Source organism: Euphorbia lathyris, chromosome 7 (assembly GCF_963576675.1).
Source record: "Euphorbia lathyris chromosome 7, ddEupLath1.1, whole genome shotgun sequence".
NCBI classification, from domain to species: Eukaryota; Viridiplantae; Streptophyta; class Magnoliopsida; order Malpighiales; family Euphorbiaceae; genus Euphorbia; species Euphorbia lathyris.
In genome coordinates this window covers 58696295-58717237 of record NC_088916.1, presented here as the reverse complement: position 1 = coordinate 58717237, position 20943 = coordinate 58696295, and the positions used below count along the sequence as shown (strand labels likewise).

Below are 20943 nucleotides of genomic sequence, written 5' to 3'. Positions count from 1 at the left end.
CCGGAAAAAACCGAACGATGTTATATAGGGTACAAAAATACCCCTAACGTTTTGGGTCAGGAGCAATTTTACCCCTAACGTCTAAAATGATGCAATTTTACCCCTAACGTTAGTAGCCAAGAGCAATTTTACCCCTAACATTAATAAATTGAACCAATTTGAGAAATAATTCATCAAACTGTCTTCTCGATCATGAATCTTGTTATCTACACTTTATACGTGCGTCATTTTATCAGTAACAAATCACAAACATTCGTTGGGATGTGAAAAAAATAAAAAAATATACTGTCTTTTTGTACGGATTAGACAAAAAAATTTCAAAAAATCTACCTAATTTATAAATATTAATCTCAAATTCTATTATTAAATTATAAAAAACATGAAATCCTTTTTTTAGAACAAATTCTTATGCAATTGATGCAGAATAATGAACAAAAATATCTGTTTTATAACAGTGTCTGAAATTGACCCAATTTATCAACGTTAGGGGTAAAAATTGCTCTTGGCTTCCAATGTTAGGGGTAAAATTGCACCATTTTAGACGTTAAGGGTAAAATTGCTCCTGACCCAAGAAGTTATGGGTATTTTTGCACCTTAGCCCTTTAATCTTTTGGTTTTTTACTTCTACCAGACTACCACTGCCTTCCTTACCTAGATTCCAGCCTCCATCTGCCGATCTTCGAAGACTTCAATTCAATCTCCTCCCTCTCGCCGTTGGCTCGCCGTCGCCTCTCCCTAACCCTAAGGTTTTGCTTTGGTTCTGTGTTAAATTTTTTTGTATGGTCTGCGTTTTCTTCTCGTCTCTGCAATTCTTCTTCTAGTTTGTGTTAATTTCTGACTTGTTGCCTGTCCTGGCAACAAGTCTTCTCTGCCCTGACTAATTAAGCAAATTAAGCCTGTTAAGTTGCTGTTATGTAGCTTTATAAGCTAACAAGAACGGAACCAATGTCCAGAACTAATGGACAGAAGCAATGAATTCAATTTTAACTATAAAATTGATTAACAAAATTATCTAATGAAAATGCTGAAAAATAAAATTGAATTCATTGTTTCTGGCAGAGAGAAGCAAGGTTCTGTTCTGTCATTTATTTTAAATGATGGATGAGCAAGGAAAAGGGAACAATGGCTTAAGCCATTAGGTGGTTGTCGTGTATTATATTGCTGTGAACTTAGAATACAAACATCAGCTCTTTCTAGTTTCTATTAGCAGCTAGGCATCTTATTTTAGGCTTGAAAAGGTTTTATATCCCCATTGTGAATTATTAAAAGAGAAAACAGTTAATTATCTTGTAGTAAATTTATCTATATACATACATACATTTGAATGATTGCTGATTCTATAATCAATGAACAAAGATATAATTAATTGTTTTCTCCTCTGTTAAAAAAAATTGTTTTCTCCTTTGGAATATACAGAGTTATTGATCAGCTGTGTTGAAATTGTGTGCGTAATGAAGTGCTCTTTCCTCCCTTATGAGCGAATCAATTTGTTAATCATTTTGTGTAATTATAAAAACAATTTCAGTTCTAGATTGATTTGAATGAAAATGTTGTACCTGGACCAAGTATTTGAAGATCCAAATCTGGATTATTGCTGGTGCAGTGGAACAAAAACAAAGGGAAGAATCAAGAGAGAGAATTCCTGTTCGGTTCCAACATGAACCAAACGAAACTGAATCGAATTAATTTTCGGTGCACATATCCGGTTCAGTATGCTCACCCCTGTACAGTATGACGAAATCAAGATTACATAATTTTTCTTAATGGAAGTAACTTCACATTAAGTTAAACTCACTGATTATCTAAACTTTAAACAATTATGTTACAAACCTTGAACTTTTGCTTGTAGACACTTCTTTGGAAACCCTTAATTTATTTATTTGGGTTGGTTTAGATATAAGAGTAAGGATAATAAGGAGAGCGAGAGTGCTTGGTGAGGAATCCTAATTCAATTATGGAACCCATTTAATTTATCTTGGTAGCATGAGAATCCTGTGAAAGGTTTTAGATTTAAGTGAAGATAATTGGTAATGGAGAATAACGCCAGTTAGATTAGGACCCAAGTTCTACTCCTAATTAACTTGTCTCCATCACCATCAATTTAGTCTTAATCTTATTATTTGTTAAACTCAAGTGTCTCGTGAACTTTCCTTGAGCTTTCACTAGAGTTGCATATTTTTTATGTGGATAGGAAGGATTGCTTTCATCAAATTCTTGGGCTGACCAAGTTGTTAGTTAAATTTCTATTTAGTTTGATGGATTTGGAATACTGAAACTTGAAGATATATTTTCTGTAGTTTATTAATTTATGGACGTGGATTGTTCAAATTTGTTGGTTTTGCTGAATATTATGAACCTTTATGTAGATTTTTGAGTTTTTTCATGTTTTCGTTTTTGGGGTAATGTTAGCAGGTTGAGTCGTGTATATGAATTGGTTCATGTAACAGATAGGGTCAGTTTCGCAGGTTGGGTTTGGTTGTTCAACATGGCTAGTTAGTTAAACGTGTTTTCTGTTTGTTAATCTGCTTGCGATCATGTTGGGGTTTTGAACACTAATAGTTAACTGGGTCATGCTTGTGTCGACCTATTCGACACTGACTTAATTTGCCACCCCGATAGGAAGAAGAAGTTTCAGTGATCAAATCAGAATTGATTTTCATTTGGATACTTTACAGGTTCAATAAGGTTGTAAACATTCCTAGACTGATTGCATTTGTTTCTATTAGCTACGGTTTAGCATATAGTTCTGTCTGTGTTCTCATATATAATTGTGTGCTCATAGTCAATTGATTCTTTTATCAGATTCAATTCATACTAATTGAACATGATGAACTTTTCAACGATGTTATGCAAACGTCTGAACGTGAAAGAGCTCGTCTCCAACATTCCAGTGTACGAAACCCTTTCAGGTAGTATCTCAAAATTTCCTGGAAATTTTCTGAACAGATGGGATAAATTTTAATTTCGGTGTTTGTCAAATTGATTCGTTCAGAAGGATCTGGTGGTGGATTAAGCTTGATTTTGAAGCGTTGGGCTACAAAGAAGACAGCTGGATCCACCAAGAATGGACGCGACTCTAAACCGAAGAATCTTGGAGTCAAGAAATACGGTGGAGAGGTAATATGTAAGCAATGTTGGTTTTATGATTCATTTATTTTAAATATATGCAAAATCAAAGTGATCGATTAGGGGTTTTACAGAAGGTGATACCGGGAAACATCATAGTTCGACAGCGGGGGACTCGTTTTCACCCAGGAAACTACGTCGGGATCGGAAAAGATCACACCCTTTTTGCACTCAAGGAAGGTAAGGTGAAGTTTGAGACTCATAAACTGAGTGGCCGCAAGTGGGTTCATGTTGAACCCAAAGATGGATATGAGATTCACCCACTCTATGCAAAACAAGCTTCTGATTCAACCAATCTCAGCACAGCAGCCTCTTGAGTTTTTAGTTTCTTTTCTTTATCTAATTTCAGTAGTATATGTGTTCAAGTAAACTAAGTAAAGCACTGATCGTTGTCATATTGCTAGAGCTATATGCATTAAATGGGCATCATTTCTGTTTTCTTATTGTGGACCATTTCTTTTAATAAAATTTATTTGAGATGCAAAAGCTGGTGCAACTGCTTGATGAAGTAATTTGATCCCATGTCCCGGCGGGTCTGCAGTTTAGCCGGCTTATGGCATTTGTGATGTAAAAAAATCTATTATAGTCTTGGTCTCTCTCATGGATTAGGCTCATGGATGTATCGAAAAGATCTAAGTAAAAGGATTCTGGACTGATTAATTTCTGATCAAAAACTGTTTGTTTGTCAGAAAATATTGTGCAAAAAAAATATTTCTGATTGTTTAGTGTTTGTTTGCTTAGCAAAGTAAGTTAACGAAAAATTTTAGGCTAGTCCAACAAAAACATTTATAAATAACCATTTTGAAATTAAAAACATTTAAACATTTTCCCTTTTAAAATAATTAGTCACCCACTATTTTTTCTCCTCTTTTCCTGTTATAGCTCAAAACAGTAGATTTTTCAACACAAATTTCCTCTCATTCGATATTTTTCGATAAGCAAATGGAGCTCAAGTTGTACGAAAACTGTTTAATAATCTAGAGTTGCAGGGTTTAGTCGAATATCCTGCAGTTTCTAAATGTTAGAATGAGCATATATAAATTTATGGGACAAGGTCCAAATTTGTTCCTAATGGTTTTGGGAAGTAACGTAAGAAGTGATATAAATTTATCTCTAATGTTTCTCTATTTAATAAAAAATTTAAACGGATTGGTTTGATTGTTAGTAACACAATAAATATTTTAGGTGTCGATTTCTTTTTTTTTCTTTTTTTTTTTTGGTATTTAATTTATATTTGGTAGACTTATGTTGACATTTTAACAAGTTTATAACTATGTTAATAATATTTTAAACATAATTGTTGTTTAGAGGATTTTAAATAACGGTTAAATTTGTATCATTTTTTACATCAAAAATTGAATTTTCTGCAAACGATGAGAGTAAATTTAACCTTATCCCTAACTTTATCTTTCTCATTGCTTGGTTTATTCAACTTTTAACAAATAACTTTGCATTGTAACAAGTTGGGAGAAATCTCAAAATTGGGAGAGAATTTTCAGCAGAAAACAGAAATATTCACAGAGATTGGATTTAAATACACAAGATATCAATTCCGAAACATGGAAAACATCTGCAGGTCTAGCAAAAAGATAATTGCAGCTTATACGAAGCCTAACCAGAGTAGGTCGACACGACCTATTTATGACCCACAAACCTATTTTAACACTCCTAATTCAAACCCTAAAAGAATATTTTCTACAAAATACTGCACCAGCATATTATGAATTGCCGATTCTGCATTTGCCCAGGCAGGAAAAACTTGGACTAGTCAGCCAGCAAACTTAGCTCATCAACTGATGAAGGCTGATCCTAAAGTTTCTGCTCTGCCCGCGATATCTTGCGTTTTTACATGAACAGCTGCAGATTCCATTCTAGCTAATGCTCGTCTTGTCGTCCCGAATCTTGCATTTCAAGTGGTTCAGGGAAAATTTCATTGGATAATCTTTTGTTCGAAGACGAGTGTTCAATTCTGCTGCTGCTTACTCTTCCTGACTGCTTCAAGCCATTAGCTTCCCGGTACGGGTGGCCTGAGGCAGTAGCACTATCCAATGAGCTTTGTCTCCAGCTACCGAAAAATGCAGTGCTCCACGATCTCCTGGAGGAAGTTGTTCTCAATCTTCCTGAACTGTAACTCTCTGCTCTCACAACTTTCAAAGGATTTTCCAATGCCTTGAGTATGTATTTCATTGGGGGACGTTTTGAAGGTTTCGGATTGAGGCATGATCTCGCTACAATCGCCATGGCCCATACCTCTTCCAGTAAATCTTCATCTATTATTAGAGATGGATCGAGAATCTTCGTCACCAATTCCTTGTCATATACATTGATGTATCCCAATGTGTGTTCCAACCACTCTCTTGTAGTGGCATCATCTGATTTACTGATACCAAGCTTGCCTGTTATGAGCTCTAGCAACACCTTTCCGAAACAGTACACGTCGTAGGCACACGTTGCTGATAATAAGCCTGTACGTACCGACAAAGTAATTCAGGATGCAATAATTAGAGAAGAAGCAACCATATTTGTCTTATGCAAGACATATGACATGTTCGAGCATTATACATACCGGAAGTGCTTGATTCAGAGGATCTGCACACCATCAAAAGGAATAGTCATTATAAATGAAAAGGAGCAATAGCCACAGCATCAACAACAAAATAAACATTATATGTTAAGTTTTTCTTTTGGTACAACAGAACAGATTATCTGACGCTTCATTTCGGTATATGGAACCCTTTCTTCTTTATGACAACGATGTCGAGAAAGAAAGGAAAGTAGATAACCAATTTATCTCTTGATTACCAAACATGTGACTCCGAAAACAGAAAGTTAAAAGCAAAAAGAGGCAATGAGGCATAAACTATTGGAACAGTTTTTATAGTGATACAGATGTCAAAATACCATAAGAAGTTAGTGAACTAAACCGATACTTACTGTTGTTTCCGCAACAACCTTGTGAGCACTTTGTGATGTGAATCTCCTTCAAGGATACGGACCTCGCTCAGGCTTCCAAGTCGCACCTCAAACTTGTCATCAAGAAGGATACTGCTGGCTTGAATATCTCTTTAACCATCAAAATATAATTCAATTTTAGTAATTTTGTAAGAATTTTCTCTTAGTACAGAAATATGAATGCTTCATATATGATTAGCAATTTTCTTAAACCTGAGAACACAGGAAAAGCAACGGTATGTAAAAAAGAAGAACACATTAAGACATGTATATCGACAAGCCATCATAAATCTGTTATTGGCAAAGAGCCCGCGAATAAAGTATCTAGATTCTTAGGGAGACTGCATAAATATGGCAAAAAACGCTAATATTTATCATAAGTATTATAGTTCTCTATTTTTCCTATGTCTATCACCTGAGAACATTAATTATGGCCAACTACAACTATAATTCATTACAAATAATAGAGGTATATAAAAATCATCAAAATCAGCAGAGTATCGCCATTCTAAACGAAAGAAAAGTGAAGCATGCAAATGCAAAGCTTTTGTAATACCTATGAACAAGGGGAGGGTTGCACTCATGATGTAAATATGAAAGGCCTTCAGCAGTTCCCGTGGCAATTTTTAATCTTGTAATCCAATCTAGGGATTGTAAACTGTCATCTTCGAAATCACTTACTCTATACAACGAACTAGCTAAGTCTCCATTTGGCATGTACTTATACACCAAAAGTTTCTCATTGTCATTCTCTGAACAATGCCCCAAGTATGGTACCAATCTTATATGTGAATACTTGTTGAATAATTCCACCTCCGTCATGAATGAGTCTTTCTTTGTGGTATCTAAATTGACTCTTTTGACAACTATGGCACTTCCACTATCTAAGAAACCCTTGAAGAGATCTCCGGAGTGTCCATGCTTTATGAGATTTGCTTCACTGAATGCACCAGTTGAACGCAGCAATTTTTCATAAGTAAATGAATCTCTCAAGCTGGATTCAGTAGTAGGATCCTTCGGAATCGACCGGTTATCTCCTTCTTCAATTGGCTCCACATCAGCAATCCCTCTTTGATTCGCGGTGTTCTGACCACATCTCTTGAGTAGAACTACCATCAGCAGCACCAAAATCACAATGAAGCCTACTCCAACCGATAATCCCACCAGTATGTACATCCATCGTTTTCTTCTCTTTGGGGGAGGGGCAGCTTCAGGCAATGGTGGTTGTGTTGGTTCTGGGGCTCCAAAATTATCAAAACTTAAGCCCCTCTCCGCATAAAATAATCTACAGTTTTCCAAACTCCTTTGATTCAAGACAGCCTGAAGGCAATTCCTCTCGACACTAATGTTGCTTTTACTACTCTTAGGAACCTTTCCTTGGATATAATTACCAGAAAGATCAATCGAGCTAAAATTTGCAAACGATGAAGATAAATCTCCATACAAGAGATTATTTGAAAGATTGAACAACAAACCGCTGCTGTTACTGTTTGAACTAAAGGTACTGGGTACAAGACCAGTGAAGTTGTTGTATGACAAATCAAGCACCATCAAATTTGGCAATGACAATAACACAGAAGGAATAGCACCATCAAATTTATTCCTACTTAAAACCGCAACTTGCAATTTTTTAAGACCAGAAAACAAAACATCAGGTAATGCACCCTCTAATTCATTATCTCCGATTTCCATCCTCTGCAAATTCCTCAAAGTAGCTAGCTCTACAGGTAATGACCCCGACAATGAGTTCTTAGAAAGATTAAGCTCGAGCAGTTGAGATAGATTACCCAATTCTGGAGGAACTGAAGCTGTGATACTATTATCAGATAACTCCAGGGATTGAAGTCCAGAAATGTTACCCAAACCCGCCGGAATTGGCCCAGATATGTAATTGGAAGAGAGGTCAAGCCTTGATAGACTACTGAGCAATCCAAAAGTAGAAGGTATTTGCCCAATTAGGGAATTCCCCGAAAGGTCAAGTACCGATAACTGCAATAACTTCCCCAACGCAGAGGGTATACTACCAGCAAGGCGATTATGAGACAAATGTAAAACACTGAGTCTAGTTAAATCACCAAGAGAATCAGGAATCGGACCAGTCACAGAACTAAAACGGAGATCAAGCACTTGGAGTGCAGTAAGCCGGATACCAAACCAGGAAGGTATGGAACCGGGAAGCGCAAACCGAGAAGCATTGAAAGACTCCAAAAACATCAAATTCGCTAGAGAATCGACGCTGAAACTGGAATTTGTACGGCCAATGCGAGTTCGTCTGAACCCTGATATATTAATTCCGGTAACCCTCCCGTCCTTGCAATAGACTCCATTCCACTTGCTACAGGGGTCAAGTTTTACAGGCCAATCGACCCCTCTGAGCCCTAAAGATGAACGGAGATCAAGCAAAGCTAACCGTTCAATACTCGAGTTCAACTGAGCAACCGTAGAACAACAAAATAACAAAACCAGAGATAAATGAAGCAGAAGTCTCTGAGCTTCTTCCATGGCTTAATTAATCGCTACCCATCTTCTACTCTCCAGTCCTAAAAAAACAGTAGCAAATTCAAATAAATACTATTAAAATAAGTAATTGAAGAAGGAAATAGGAGTAACATTCTTACTACCTCAAATCACGAGCTGTGATTCCGGTTGCTATCTTGGTTTACGCGCTGGTGTTTGTTCTGCTGTTCTGGCTTCACCCATAACTAAATAAACAAATGAAAATCAAATCAAATCAAATCAAATGAGTTGAATGATTTCAATTTGCTGAGATTAAGCAATAATTATGAGAAACTCTTAATTAGCAAAGAATGGGAGGGGGCTTTAAAGGAGGGGAGAGAGAGGGAGGGGAAGACATTAATGGCTGGCTCGGAAGAAACGAAAGCAGAGACAAAAAAGAAAAAGAAAAATGAGCCAACCGCTGGGGCTGTTCTACTGATACAGTCGCTTTCAAAATCACCCGAGAGCTTTAAATGCAGTAATTGTTATTTTTTGTTTTGGTTGAGCAATGACTTCAACTTGCAGTAGCAAAGATGATTATTTTTTTTTTTTTTTTTTTGTAGCTTTTAATGTTTGTTCATACTTTTATTAGGTCCTTCAAAGCTTTGATGATTATTATTTACATCATTTTTTTAGGGTGTCAATCCTTTAGGCTCGTCAATAGTCAATTTGCATTACAACATCTCCAAACGCAACACAACGCAACACAACACGAACATCTTTTTAAATCGTCAAAGCCTAACACATTGATTTTGTTGGGTAAGAAAACTTTTTGGAGTAAAATTAGAAATTTGAGTACTTTAGAGGTTTTGACTAGTCAAATTTCTGACGAATTGATTTGGTGAAGCAGTTGCGTTCACATAGACCCTGATGACCACGTAAATTTGGTCATTCACCGTTAGATCTAGGCGGATTAAAATCCTAAGATGGAGATTCAAAACATCCTAAGGCTTATATTTAATCCGCCTAGATCTAACAGTGAATGACCAAATTTACGTGGTCATCAGGGTCCATGTAAACGCAACTGTCTGGTGAAGAGAGGTTTGAAAATGTTTATTGGACTTAAAAAACTAATTTTGAAAAAGCTGATTTTATTAGCCTTTTCAATTAGCTTATTGTTCCATCTCTTTTTATGGACATTTTTATCTTTAATTAATACTCTTTAATCTCAAATAAATGTTTTATCATATCCGTATTTATCATTTTACACAAACAACTATTAGCAATCAAACAAGTTCATACAATCCGCTAGTCAAATCGGCTCGTCAAATAAGCTAATAAAAAAATAATCAGCTACCTGTTAATAGCTATTTGCCAAACAGGGTCTTTATCTCAAAATATAGTTCCACTAAATTATCATAATCATTTAAACAACCTTTATTACTCCAATAGAAGATATTTTTCTCAAACATCCCTCAATTCATCAAATACCTTATATTAGAGATGCTATTAAAAATAGCATAACTAATTATAATATACTTTTTAATTATTTGTATCGAGTTATAATAAATTTTATAAATAAAATAATAATTTTTCTTTTAGCATAACTATTTTTCCTACGAAATATTTGAGCCGCCTTATATTTTCATTTTTAGAATTTAAACTCTTATTAAATTGATAAAATTTCATTTTCCATTATTGGAAAGGAAAATTAAACATTGCTTCAGTCGGGTCACAACAACATGCACCCAAGTGGTGTTATTGAAGAGTACATGGCTGACTTTGCTTATTCAAGATATTCATTCAAAAGTTTTTTAAACACAATTATAATATTTAAGGGTATTTATTTACTCAATTTCCACTTGCTTGGACTTTTCATATTGAAATTGAAATTGAAATTTTTTTTTGGTGTTTGGTTAGAGAGTTATTTACATTTTATATTTAAAAAAATAAAGAATTTTTACTTTTCCAACAACAATAAATACAGTAAAATCTCTATATAGGAATACACTTGGGATCGAACTATTTGTATAACAATTAGGAGGTTATTACTAAATAGATTTTGGTATAATAAAAAATTTGAACACATATAATTTTAAATTTTAAAGAATACCACTTGAAATTGGTTAAGATTATCATAGGCATATATGGTTTATATATAATGTATAACAATAGACATTAATGGAATAAATTAAATATTTAGAATTTCAATTTAGAATTTAGGTTTTCAATATATAGATAATTGAAAGAGTTTTATGGGAAAAATATAAACATCAATGAGAATACTAAATATTTATAATTTCAAGTTATAGTTTGAGTTTCCAACTCGTAAATAATTTCAATAGTTTTTTTTAATATTTTATGATTTAGTTTGAATTCTTAATATATACATATAAATATATAATTATTATTATATGGAGGCATAATTTCTAAAGGTGGGACTTGAAAAGTGTATAACAAATAACGTTTGGGAGGTTATTCCTATTTATAACTGGCCCAAGTTGGGACCTGGTTTTTTTATAACAAAATAGAGGTTATTCCTATATAGAGTATTCATATATAGATGTTTTACTGTGGTAAACTGTAATAATAAAAAACAAATAAACTAAACGAGCCCTTAATTTAGAAATTAAATCTTTCAATTTTTAGGATTTTAAATATCAAACTTCAATCATTTATTTTTTTAGATTAAATAGATTAAATTTTAATTTTTATATACATTGGGTTTTTCATTAGCGATTTAATTAACTAAATCGTTTTTTATAGAATTAACTAAATCGTTAATAAAATATTCAATGCATGTAAAAATTAAAAAACGAGAGTAATAATCTTCAAAACTTCAAAAGTTCAGAAAATTGTTATTTTAACATTTGTTTACTTAATCATTTTATTGTTTAAAAATAATAATAAATAAGTATTTTTCATTTATTTTAATATTTATTAGATCGTATTATTCCAAAACGATAATAAATAAATAAAAAATCAGTTTTTTTTCTACACCTTGAATTTATATATCTAATAATTAAAGAAAATTGAAATAAAAAAATAAAAGATTCATAAAGATGATTTTATGTTTTTATGTGAACAATACCAGTTAAATTAATTGAATTTAGAATTTCATTTTCAAACTATCAGTACATAAAAGTAATTAATAAAAAAACATATCAATTCATCGTTTTTCGTATAGCAAAATGACGTCATTTTGTGTATCCCAGGTAAATTATAATACAATGAGTCTCTCCGATTCAAACACAATTTTTATTATTGTAGACAACAATCATATTTAAACTGTTGACCTTTATAATTTTTATTGATTAAGACTTATATCTTTAATTTGCATATGCATTGAGCGTTTTACTAATAGCTTAATTGATGGAGCCCCTCAGCAAGAATTAGCTGGTATTAGTTTATCCATAGGAGCCGTTAGTAAAAGGTCACTTGATCTAAAAAAAAAAATAAGATACTCAATACTTAAAAGTTTAAAAGTTTACAATTTAATTTGAGAAATAGGCGCCGCTAGTGAGAGAAGGTCTCCCTTCTCTCTAAGAGTTCAGATCTCTTTCGCCTCCTCCGCCTTCTGCTTCTTCTTCTCCCCCACCCCTCCTAAACCACCGTCTCTCCTCGTTTGCCGTCCTCTCCGCTGCTGTCTCATTGAGGAGGAAGAAGGAAACTTGTCTTCCTTCTTCCTTCTCCCACGTTTTTGTTTTTCTGTTTTCGTAGTTACTTTCCTTTTGTTTGTGTCAGTTGTTTAGTTGGATCCTATATATTCTATCGTACATCTGAATCCGTTTGAACTACGTTTGTTGGCTAAACTCTTTGTTTTTGTAATCTTTTATGTTTTAGCAAGGACAGAAACGGTAGATCTTATCCATAGATCACTGGATCTACGTGGTTGCAAAAGAAAGGACTTAGATCCGAAGGTTCAGAATGGTTCAAAGGCTGAAGATTAGACTACAGTTGCTTTGCGGCGAATTTGGAGTTACGTTCTATATATGGTTCAAATATTATTTATGTTTAATGTACCTTTAATGACTTTTTTTGCTTTTAATAGTCATTTTCTTGCCCTTATGGACTATATATTAGGCCTAGCCTATATGTATGTAAGGTTTTATTTCTTACTGGTCTCTTGTGTACTTGCAATTTTATGATTTAATAAAATATTAGCATTACTATAAAAAAAAAGTTTAGGAGCTTAATTATGTGTCAAGCCTTTAATTTTAAAATGCATAACACCTTAATCTAATATGTCAATATTAAAAATTGAATTGTAAGAAACACTATAAATCTATACTATATTAACACATTATTTATTATCAATTATTAGTCCATTAATTAAAGTAATAAAACAAAGTATGAGTTACAAGAAGATGGAAAAACACTAAGCGAAGGAAATTCAAAAGTCGCAAATAAACCTATATATAAAACATGATATATAGTATTTCATCATTATATTCATTGGCCACTGAAAATCAAAGACATCCTTCAATTTTGATTATGTATTAGTTTTATTCTTAATCTTATAATTTTTTTCTTACTTCAAATAATATAGTCTTATAATTTTTTTCTTACTTCATTAAGAGATTCAGATTTATTTAAGAGTAGTTTTTATTGATAAACTGTATTAATAGAATTTTTTTTTCTAGAATTGGGAGAATTAGGCTTTGATATCTTCAATTGAAGAAATCGGATGGAAATAGAAGAGGCATAGACAACTAAATCGGGAAAAGCAAATATGTCAAAAAATACAGAAAACCGTTATATTTCCAAAGGTAATTATTCGATTTTTTTCATGTGTAGTAGTTATTTTTTTTCAATTGTGTTGTTCCACACATCTCGCTGTCTTATCTAAGTTTTCTTTTTTATTTAGAATCCTTACAAACATGTCAACATGACCAATATATTATGATTTCAACAACTTTCAAAACCTATTATCAAGCAATTATAAAGATATATATGTTAATTTATTTACAATCTGTAAATTTAAATTATTTTAAAACAAAATATTAATATCACTACATGTAAATGATATAAAATTTAAAAAATATTAAAATATTGTACAAAAAAATTATCCACATGTATAACGCGCAGGCACAATAGTAGTTATTTATTATTTGTGTGTCATTTTTACATTAATTTCGCCAAAAAAATCAAGTCACAACCTAAATTAATGCTGGTGCGGCATCTTCTCTCCATGCGTGATGACCTTGGTTCTTGTTGCTCCCAATCTCTGCCGCTTTCCACCGCTTAGCCTAAGGCTTCTGTTTGTTCGTGCGACGGTGTGAGAGGGTGCATTTCCGGCGGCCGCCTTCTCTCTCCTTCGAACGACGGTGTCCTGGCCTGTACTTCTTGCTTCGATTGGTAAGTCCTGCTTCCTAATTACTGGTTTCTTGGTTCTGCGATTGAGATTGGTGATTTGTGTTTGGGATTCAGAATTTAGTAGTTGATTGATTCGTAGTCTGTGATTGCGATTATCTGAATCTACTTGGGGTTCTGGAATTGTCGTTTTAGCCTGTCATTTTTTGTTCTTTGCTTTGTTGTTGGTTCGTGGTTGTGTTAATACGGTATTGAGAATTGAGAGGTTGGTGAAGAATTTAAACCTTCCGTCATGTGCTCGTCTTCGTCTCTGGCGGTCGGCGCTGCGCCATTCGCCATAGCCCACCTGTTCGATCGGAGGTCCTTCTCTCATCTTGCGTCTCATGTCCCTGCTTCGCATCCACTATCGATGCCAATTGCTCCGCCAACCTTTGCGACGGCTGTGAAGGGTTCGCTCTATAAAATGGCAATCCCTGCTCCGTCGCAACTGGTCATCTCTGAAGAAGGGGGATTTATGGCGGTCAGAATTCCTCAGGCTATTTACGAGGAACGAATTAATTCTATCCAGCACTTTGTCATTGGTCGTGTTACAATGAACAAAGGAGATCGTCCCTGGAGACGCGCTGATCTTGAGCAGAAACTGAACCAGGTCTGGAAACGAGACCTAGATTGGAAAATGATATCCCTTGGGAAAGGATTCTATCAGATAGTTATGCCTGATAAAGGAGCCCTTCAGTCTATCTGGGGACATGGAGCCATTTCGCTGAAGCCCGGAATCATCAGATTCTCGCCTTGGACCCCAGGATTCAATCCAGATTTGCACAAATCCACTTCTGCACAGGTATGGGTTCGTATTTACAATTTACCTTGGGAATTTTGGGATACCAGAATCATTGCCAGTATTGCTAGAGTTGTAGGGGTTTCTATCAGATTTGATCAGAATATAGTTAGCGGTGAATTTGGGCATTATGCCAGAGTTCTTATTGATGTTGAGCTGTCTCGTGAGGTTCAATCTAAGCTCAGGATTGATACGGATAATCATAAGAAGTGGGTCTATGTGGAATATGAGAATCTACCAGCGCTCTGTGGTACTTGTTCCTCTATTGGGCACTTGTCGGCAATGTCGCCGTAATACTGATGTTAAACAGCAGGTTCCGATAAGTAAGAAACAGAGGAATGATCATGGTAAGGATTGGCGGAAAGTTCCTAATGCAAAGATTATTGAAGGGAATCAGAAAGAAAATGAAGCTTCGCAACATGTGGAGAGATCTTGTGACAAAGAACAGCAGGTAAACGCCCTGCAGTTGGTTCTACATAATTCTGAAACTCGAATGAATGCTGCAACTGGAGATAGGGTTGAGCCTAAGTCTTGGGATGATTCTAGTGAAGATCTCAGCCGATCTGCTTCGGATTCTGAGGGAATTGCGATGAAGGTACCAGCGGTTATACCAAAAGAGGTAAATTTCCTTACTGAATCTCATGAATGGACACAACACTTTATTAGATCAAAAAATAGGGATTCTAGTAATGGGAATGACTTTGCTGCTGAGAGTAGTGACTGGATCACAATGAGAAAGAAGCCTAAGGCTAAATCTACCGAATCTCAGTTGAAAGGGCGAGTTAAATCTCCCATCAAATATACATGAAAATTTTGTACTGGAACTGTAGGGGTATCCAGAATCAGGGTACCCAAAGAGCTTTAAAACTGGTGTGCAATACCAATCATCCTGATTTGGTGTGTTTATCTGCTGTACAAAAAATTCTTGATATTGTGACTAATTCTTTTGTGATAAAAATATTTTTGTCACAGTAAATATGGTTATTGTGACAGAATAAAATGTTTGTCACAATAGTCACACTAGATACAGAAAGTTGTGTTGAAATACTTATTCTGACTAAATTTTGTCACGAAAGGTATATATATTGAGACAATGTCAGCTTGTCACTATTCTTCGTAGCAATATATATGACGATAAATTTTAGCATAAAATTTCATACATATGGAGACCAAAATTTTGTTGTGACCAATGTTTTTGTCAAAATAAGATACTTGCAAAGGTTTTAATTTGTTATATTAGTGGATATGGTAACAAGTGGTGTTTAGTCACAAACAAAAGATTGAAATTATAAGTTATTATAATGATTATTTGTCATTATAATGTTTTTGTTGTGACAAAAAAAATTTATTTTATCTTTATGTCTCAATATTATAATTTTGTGGGACATTTTGTCATACAAATTTTTGGATCCAAAATATTATGATAATTGTAAATTTCTTTTGAGCTCCGAAATGAAGGCTAGCTCACTGTACATCGCGTATATTCAAGAAATAAATTTTAAAGGTAAATTAAACTATATTCATTATAGTCAAAGTTATTTACAAATCATCAGTATTTTTCAATAATTTCTTTTTAAAGTTATTAATTTTTTATAACAAAAATATATTACTTATTTTCACTACTTTTTTATAAGTTTTATTTTTGATATATTTTTTTTAAGGGATAAAGTACCAAATATGTCTATGATTTTTGGAAAAAGTATCAATTTAGGCTCCACGTATAAAATAACATCAATATAGGCTTAATGTTTAAAAAAGATATCAATTTAGGCATTGGAAACGAAATAAGACACGTCATTGATATTATTCCGTTAAATTCTGTCAATTGTACGTGGATGTAGAAATCAGAACTTACCAGAGTAATAGGAATGACGTGTCCAATCCGTTCTCGAGGCCTTAATTGATATCATTTTTTAAACGTTAAACCTATATTGGTACTATTTTGTACGTCAATCCTAAATTGATACTTTTCCAAACACCTATTTTGGTACCTTATCCCATTTTTTAAACTTATCAATAACAAAAAAAAAAAAACTAAACATTTAGAGCGGGAGGAATCTTTTTTTATCTTTTCATTTTTTATTTCTCCCCCCTTTTCTATTGGGACTGCGACCTGAATCAAAACCCTTAATCTACTCGTTCCTTTCCACTTTATCATCTCTGGCCGTCTCTCCTAGCGGTGTTGTTGGCTTACTGTCACCGCTACTTTCTCCTCCATCCCTCTCGATATGTACTTTAAACACTTCTTCCTCAAATCTAACCTTCGAAACGAATAGAACCCGGTGGCGTCAGTGGGGCCTCTACCAAGATCAACATCTCTTGTGGTTCTTCCTCGCAGGAAATATTGTACGTGCTTAATCTACTCTCGATATTTCTTTCTTTTTATTGTTTTGAGTATTTCTTTCCTATTATTGTTTTGAGTATTATTGACTTTAGATCTCCCCTGTTGGTTTCAATTTTATCGTATTGATGTCTTTTTACATTAAGCTATAAGTAAGTCTCAATTTGCTTGCTTGATTGTCATTTTTTAATTCTGCTATTAGTCCTACGAGTTTTAGAATTTCTTACATATATTTACCTTTTTTTAGCAAATAAAATTTTATCTTCAATGTTAGCCCTTGTCATTGATATTGGATTTATGGGGTTGGTGTTGACAATCTAGCAGATTCGGTGTTTTTCTAGAATGTGATGCTGGAGCCATAGCTTGAAAGTAAAGGTCATGTAGATGCAAACAAAGTGTTTGCTTATTTTGCTGTTAGTGGAGTTTTGTGATTTTTGTAGGTGGATATAATTGAAGTTGCAAACAAAGTTTACCAATTAGACAGTATGATAGTTACTTATACCAGGAGGAGGACATGCACTGATGAGAGATCCAAATTTTGGATCCTTCAAGTAAGTTTTTTTTTCATATTTTATTCATTTTCAAGTGTCTATGAACATATTATATTATGAATTAATGAAGATATAGACACTTATCATCATGTCTATGCGCACAAAGGCGCACCTCCTGCCTTTGAGAGGATGTTAAGGTACACAGCCTTGTGCATTTTGCACTGTGCCTTTAACGACCACACATTTAAGTATATGAAGTTGTGCTATTAGAGAATAAAGGCGGTAGATTTTCTATTGTTATTTTAAGATTGATATATAGCGGATTAGATTATCTCAGATAGGTAATTTATGGTTTTCTTGACAAATGATTCCTTGTCTTTTTAGAGTTTTAAACAGCATATAGGAGGGAGCTCATCACATCAAAACTCACATTTTTATTGTGGATCTTATCGATCTTAAGTGAAAGAACATTTTCTTCTCAATATAAATCTAGCTTCTCTGTACAACATTATGGGGCTTCTCATAAAGGTGATTTTACATATAGTGCATTGCCAATTAATGAATTTTGTGAAATTCATTTGTTTCCATGAATTGATCCTATGGAATGTCAGTAGTGAAACCACAATGAACAATTAATCCTAAAAGGAACTAACATCTGTTTGATATTTACTTGTCAAACATTGATGTAATTTGAATGCTGGTATGCAGGTGGTGCCTATGGAAATTGCCTTTGAAAATTGGGCTTCTATAATGACCACAAGATTACACTCTAGTGGGCTATCTTGCAAGGTGATATTCATTTCATAATTTAGAATTGGGGTGATGTTGGTACCCGATGATGGTATTGGAGCTTCTATGTTTGGCTTAAATTTTAGCTATGGTGTATAGACTTAAAATTTGTAACTTCCTAAGCATTATGGAATTTAGGATTGAATTAACTAGTTGGTTTTAATCAAAGTTGAAAGCCATGATAGCTAGTTGATTTAAATTATGACATTTTTTTCTAATGCAGGCTCTTGATAAAGAAGCTTTTCAGATGTAAATGTTGGAGAAGATGATCGTTGATTTTAATTATTAATTTGAGAAATAACTATATATGATAATGTTTGTCAAACTCAATTTCATATGTTCGTGTATTAGTAGTTTAGTTTTTTTTTCTTGGAATGATTTATATTTCTATTGTGATTCATGTAATGTTGGATTATGTAATATTGGATTAAGATATGATATTAATTCATTTTTTGTTTTAAAAAATATTGTAGTGCTACTTTTGCAAATTTTATATCAATGCTTTAGTCGCAATAAATTAAATATTGTGGCAAACCTATTTGTCAAAATATTATTTCATATAAATTAATTACAATAAATATTATATTCATCATAATATAATAATAAATTAATTGTAATGAATATTATTTGTCTAAATAAGTATCAAATGTTTGTCAAACTAGCTAATATTTTGTGACCAACATAAATTAGTAGCAACCAAATATAATACATGTGTTGACAAAATATTTAGTCACTACATATATATAATGCAAATGTGACTAGTGAAATTTCGTCACAACATAATCTTAAGAATAGAGACAAACTATAAATTTTGTCATAATAAACTTATTAAGACGAGCTTATTGCAACGAAATTTGTGACAAAATATTTAGTCACCATGTGTATATTGTGACAAAATAAATATATGTTCTGACGAAAATTTTCGCCACAACAAACCCTTTTTTTTGTAGTGGAGCCTATGGTTGATTTTGATAGAATTTCTTCTCGCTTCTGGAACGCCCTAGGGCTGCAGCTCATCTCTCAAAACGATAGCAACTCAATTTGGCTTTTTTGTAAGATTGGTCTCAGTGGTCACTGTCACACTCTTCTTAATCATGAGCAACATATCACGGTTAGGTTCAGTTTGCAGTCTAATGAATTTCAGATTTCCTTTGTTTATGGGCATAACAGTTCTAACAGGCACTGTTTGCTTTGGGATTCAGTTTTAGCTATTGGGGAGAGTAATAAAAGAATTATTCTGGGAGATTTTAATGTTGTGAGGGGTGCGCATGAGAAAACTGGCAGAAGTCCTTTTGAAAGCAGCTGTAGAGACTTTAGAGAATTCATTTGGAATGGAGAATTGACTGAAGTAGAAAACACATGTATGCAATTTACTTGGTCTAATGATAGAATGGGTGATGCATATGTTGAATGCAGGTTGGACAGGGCTCTTGTCAATGACAATTTTATTGATAGCTGGGACAGAATTCATTGCTTGGTTCTTCCTCGAAGCAAATCTGATCACTGCCCGATCCTGCTTTCTTATGCTTCTGGCATGGCTCGGAAGGGAAGATTTAAATTTCTTTCTATATGGACCACTCACAGCTTTTTGCACAAACTGATACAAGATCATTTGAGCTCCTACGCTATATCTCTTCCACCTGCTCAGCTTCTTTGTCACAAACTTAAGACTCTTCGTCCTAAGCTCAGGGCATGGAGTATTGAAGTTTTTGGCCGTATTGACAGCAATATTGCTGCTGCTCTTGACAAACTGGGAGAGGTCCAATCTGATATCTCTAGGGATGGCTTAAATGATTCTCGTTTTGCTTAGCAAGCAGAGGCTCAGTAAGACCTTGATTTACAGCTTATCAGGTAAGAGATGCTTCTCAGGGACAAAAGCAGAGAAAAATGGCTCAAGGCAGGAGACAGAAATTTGACCTTCTTCCATCGGTCGTCTAAAATTAGGAAGGTTCAATCCTCTCTGGATAGTCTCCTAATCAATAACACTATGGGAAGCGATGAGAATGAGATATCTCAGCATGTGGTTAATTACTATGAGTCTCTTTTCTCTGGTAACTTAAGATTTGTTGATTATGATGTGGTTAACTCAGGCATTCCCCGTAGTGTGACTGATTCGGACAATGAGCTTCTTTTGAAAAGACCTTCTGATGATGAGATCCGAAATGCAGTATTCAAAATGAATAGGGACAGCTCGCCAGGGCCTGGTGGTTTTGGAGGTATGTTTTATCAGCATTATTGGGATATTGTGGGATCTGATATGTGTAGGATGGTGCTCAGCTTCTTTGACTCTGGTTACATGCTTCCTGGCATGAATTCTAGCATCATTGCTCTCATTCCCAAGGTAGAAGGAGCTAATGAAATTCATCAATTCAGACCTGTTGCTATGGGTAACTTCAATTACAAAATCATTTCCAGGATTCTCTCTGACATGCTGGCTCCTATTGCTTCTAAAATTATCTCTGACACTCAGTTCGGCTTCATCTCAGGCAGAAGTATGCATCACTGCATAGCCGCAGCTTCAGAGGGTATCAACATGCTTAAGAAGAAGTGCTTTGGAGGAAACATGGCTCTAAAAATTGATATCAGAAAAGCTTTCGACACATTAGACTGGAACTTCCTGTTAGCTGTTCTGGATTCTTTTGGCTTTTCTCTGAGGT

The 20943-nt window shown here is 34.1% G+C and overlaps 2 protein-coding genes across 3 annotated transcripts; one reads left to right on the top strand and one right to left on the bottom strand.

The window, feature by feature from the left end:
- The first annotated feature begins 610 nt into the window (after window positions 1-610).
- Window positions 611-3569, top strand: LOC136234877 (uncharacterized). Its single transcript, XM_066024366.1, has 4 exons — window positions 611-746; window positions 2803-2909; window positions 2993-3117; window positions 3201-3569. The coding sequence occupies exons 2-4, from the start codon at window positions 2825-2827 to the stop codon at window positions 3441-3443; spliced, it is 453 nt and encodes a 150-aa protein (XP_065880438.1). The 5' UTR covers window positions 611-746; window positions 2803-2824; the 3' UTR covers window positions 3444-3569.
- A 1049-nt stretch (window positions 3570-4618) lies between these two features.
- On the bottom strand, window positions 4619-9126 carry LOC136235340 (probable LRR receptor-like serine/threonine-protein kinase At2g16250). 2 transcript variants are annotated; one of them, XM_066024962.1, is made up of 6 exons: window positions 8994-9126; window positions 8700-8780; window positions 6635-8618; window positions 6061-6189; window positions 5693-5715; window positions 4619-5591 (listed from the first exon to the last, which is right to left on the bottom strand). In XM_066024962.1, exons 3-6 carry the CDS (start codon window positions 8578-8580, stop codon window positions 5002-5004), a joined length of 2688 nt encoding a protein of 895 aa, XP_065881034.1. In that variant the 5' UTR covers window positions 8581-8618; window positions 8700-8780; window positions 8994-9126; the 3' UTR covers window positions 4619-5001. The 2 variants fall into 2 exon arrangements, with proteins under 2 accessions (XP_065881034.1, XP_065881033.1); XM_066024961.1 differs by lacking the exon at window positions 8994-9126 and having other exon boundaries at window positions 8700-8987.
- Window positions 9127-20943: the final 11817 nt, after the last annotated feature.

Coding starts and splice junctions, on each gene's coding strand:
- LOC136235340 (XM_066024962.1), bottom strand. CDS start 8,580: ATGGAAGAAGCTCAGAGACTTCTGCTTCATTTATCTCTGGTTTTGTTA. Junction 6,190..6,634: donor AACCCTCCCCTTGTTCATAG/GTATTACAAAAG, acceptor TGATGGTTAAAG/AGATATTCAAGCCAGCAGTA. Junction 5,716..6,060: donor AGGTTGTTGCGGAAACAACA/GTAAGTATCGGT, acceptor GATGGTGTGCAG/ATCCTCTGAATCAAGCACTT.
- LOC136234877 (XM_066024366.1), top strand. CDS start 2,825: ATGATGAACTTTTCAACGATGTTATGCAAACGTCTGAACGTGAAAGAG. Junction 2,910..2,992: donor AGTGTACGAAACCCTTTCAG/GTAGTATCTCAA, acceptor TGATTCGTTCAG/AAGGATCTGGTGGTGGATTA. Junction 3,118..3,200: donor TCAAGAAATACGGTGGAGAG/GTAATATGTAAG, acceptor GGGGTTTTACAG/AAGGTGATACCGGGAAACAT.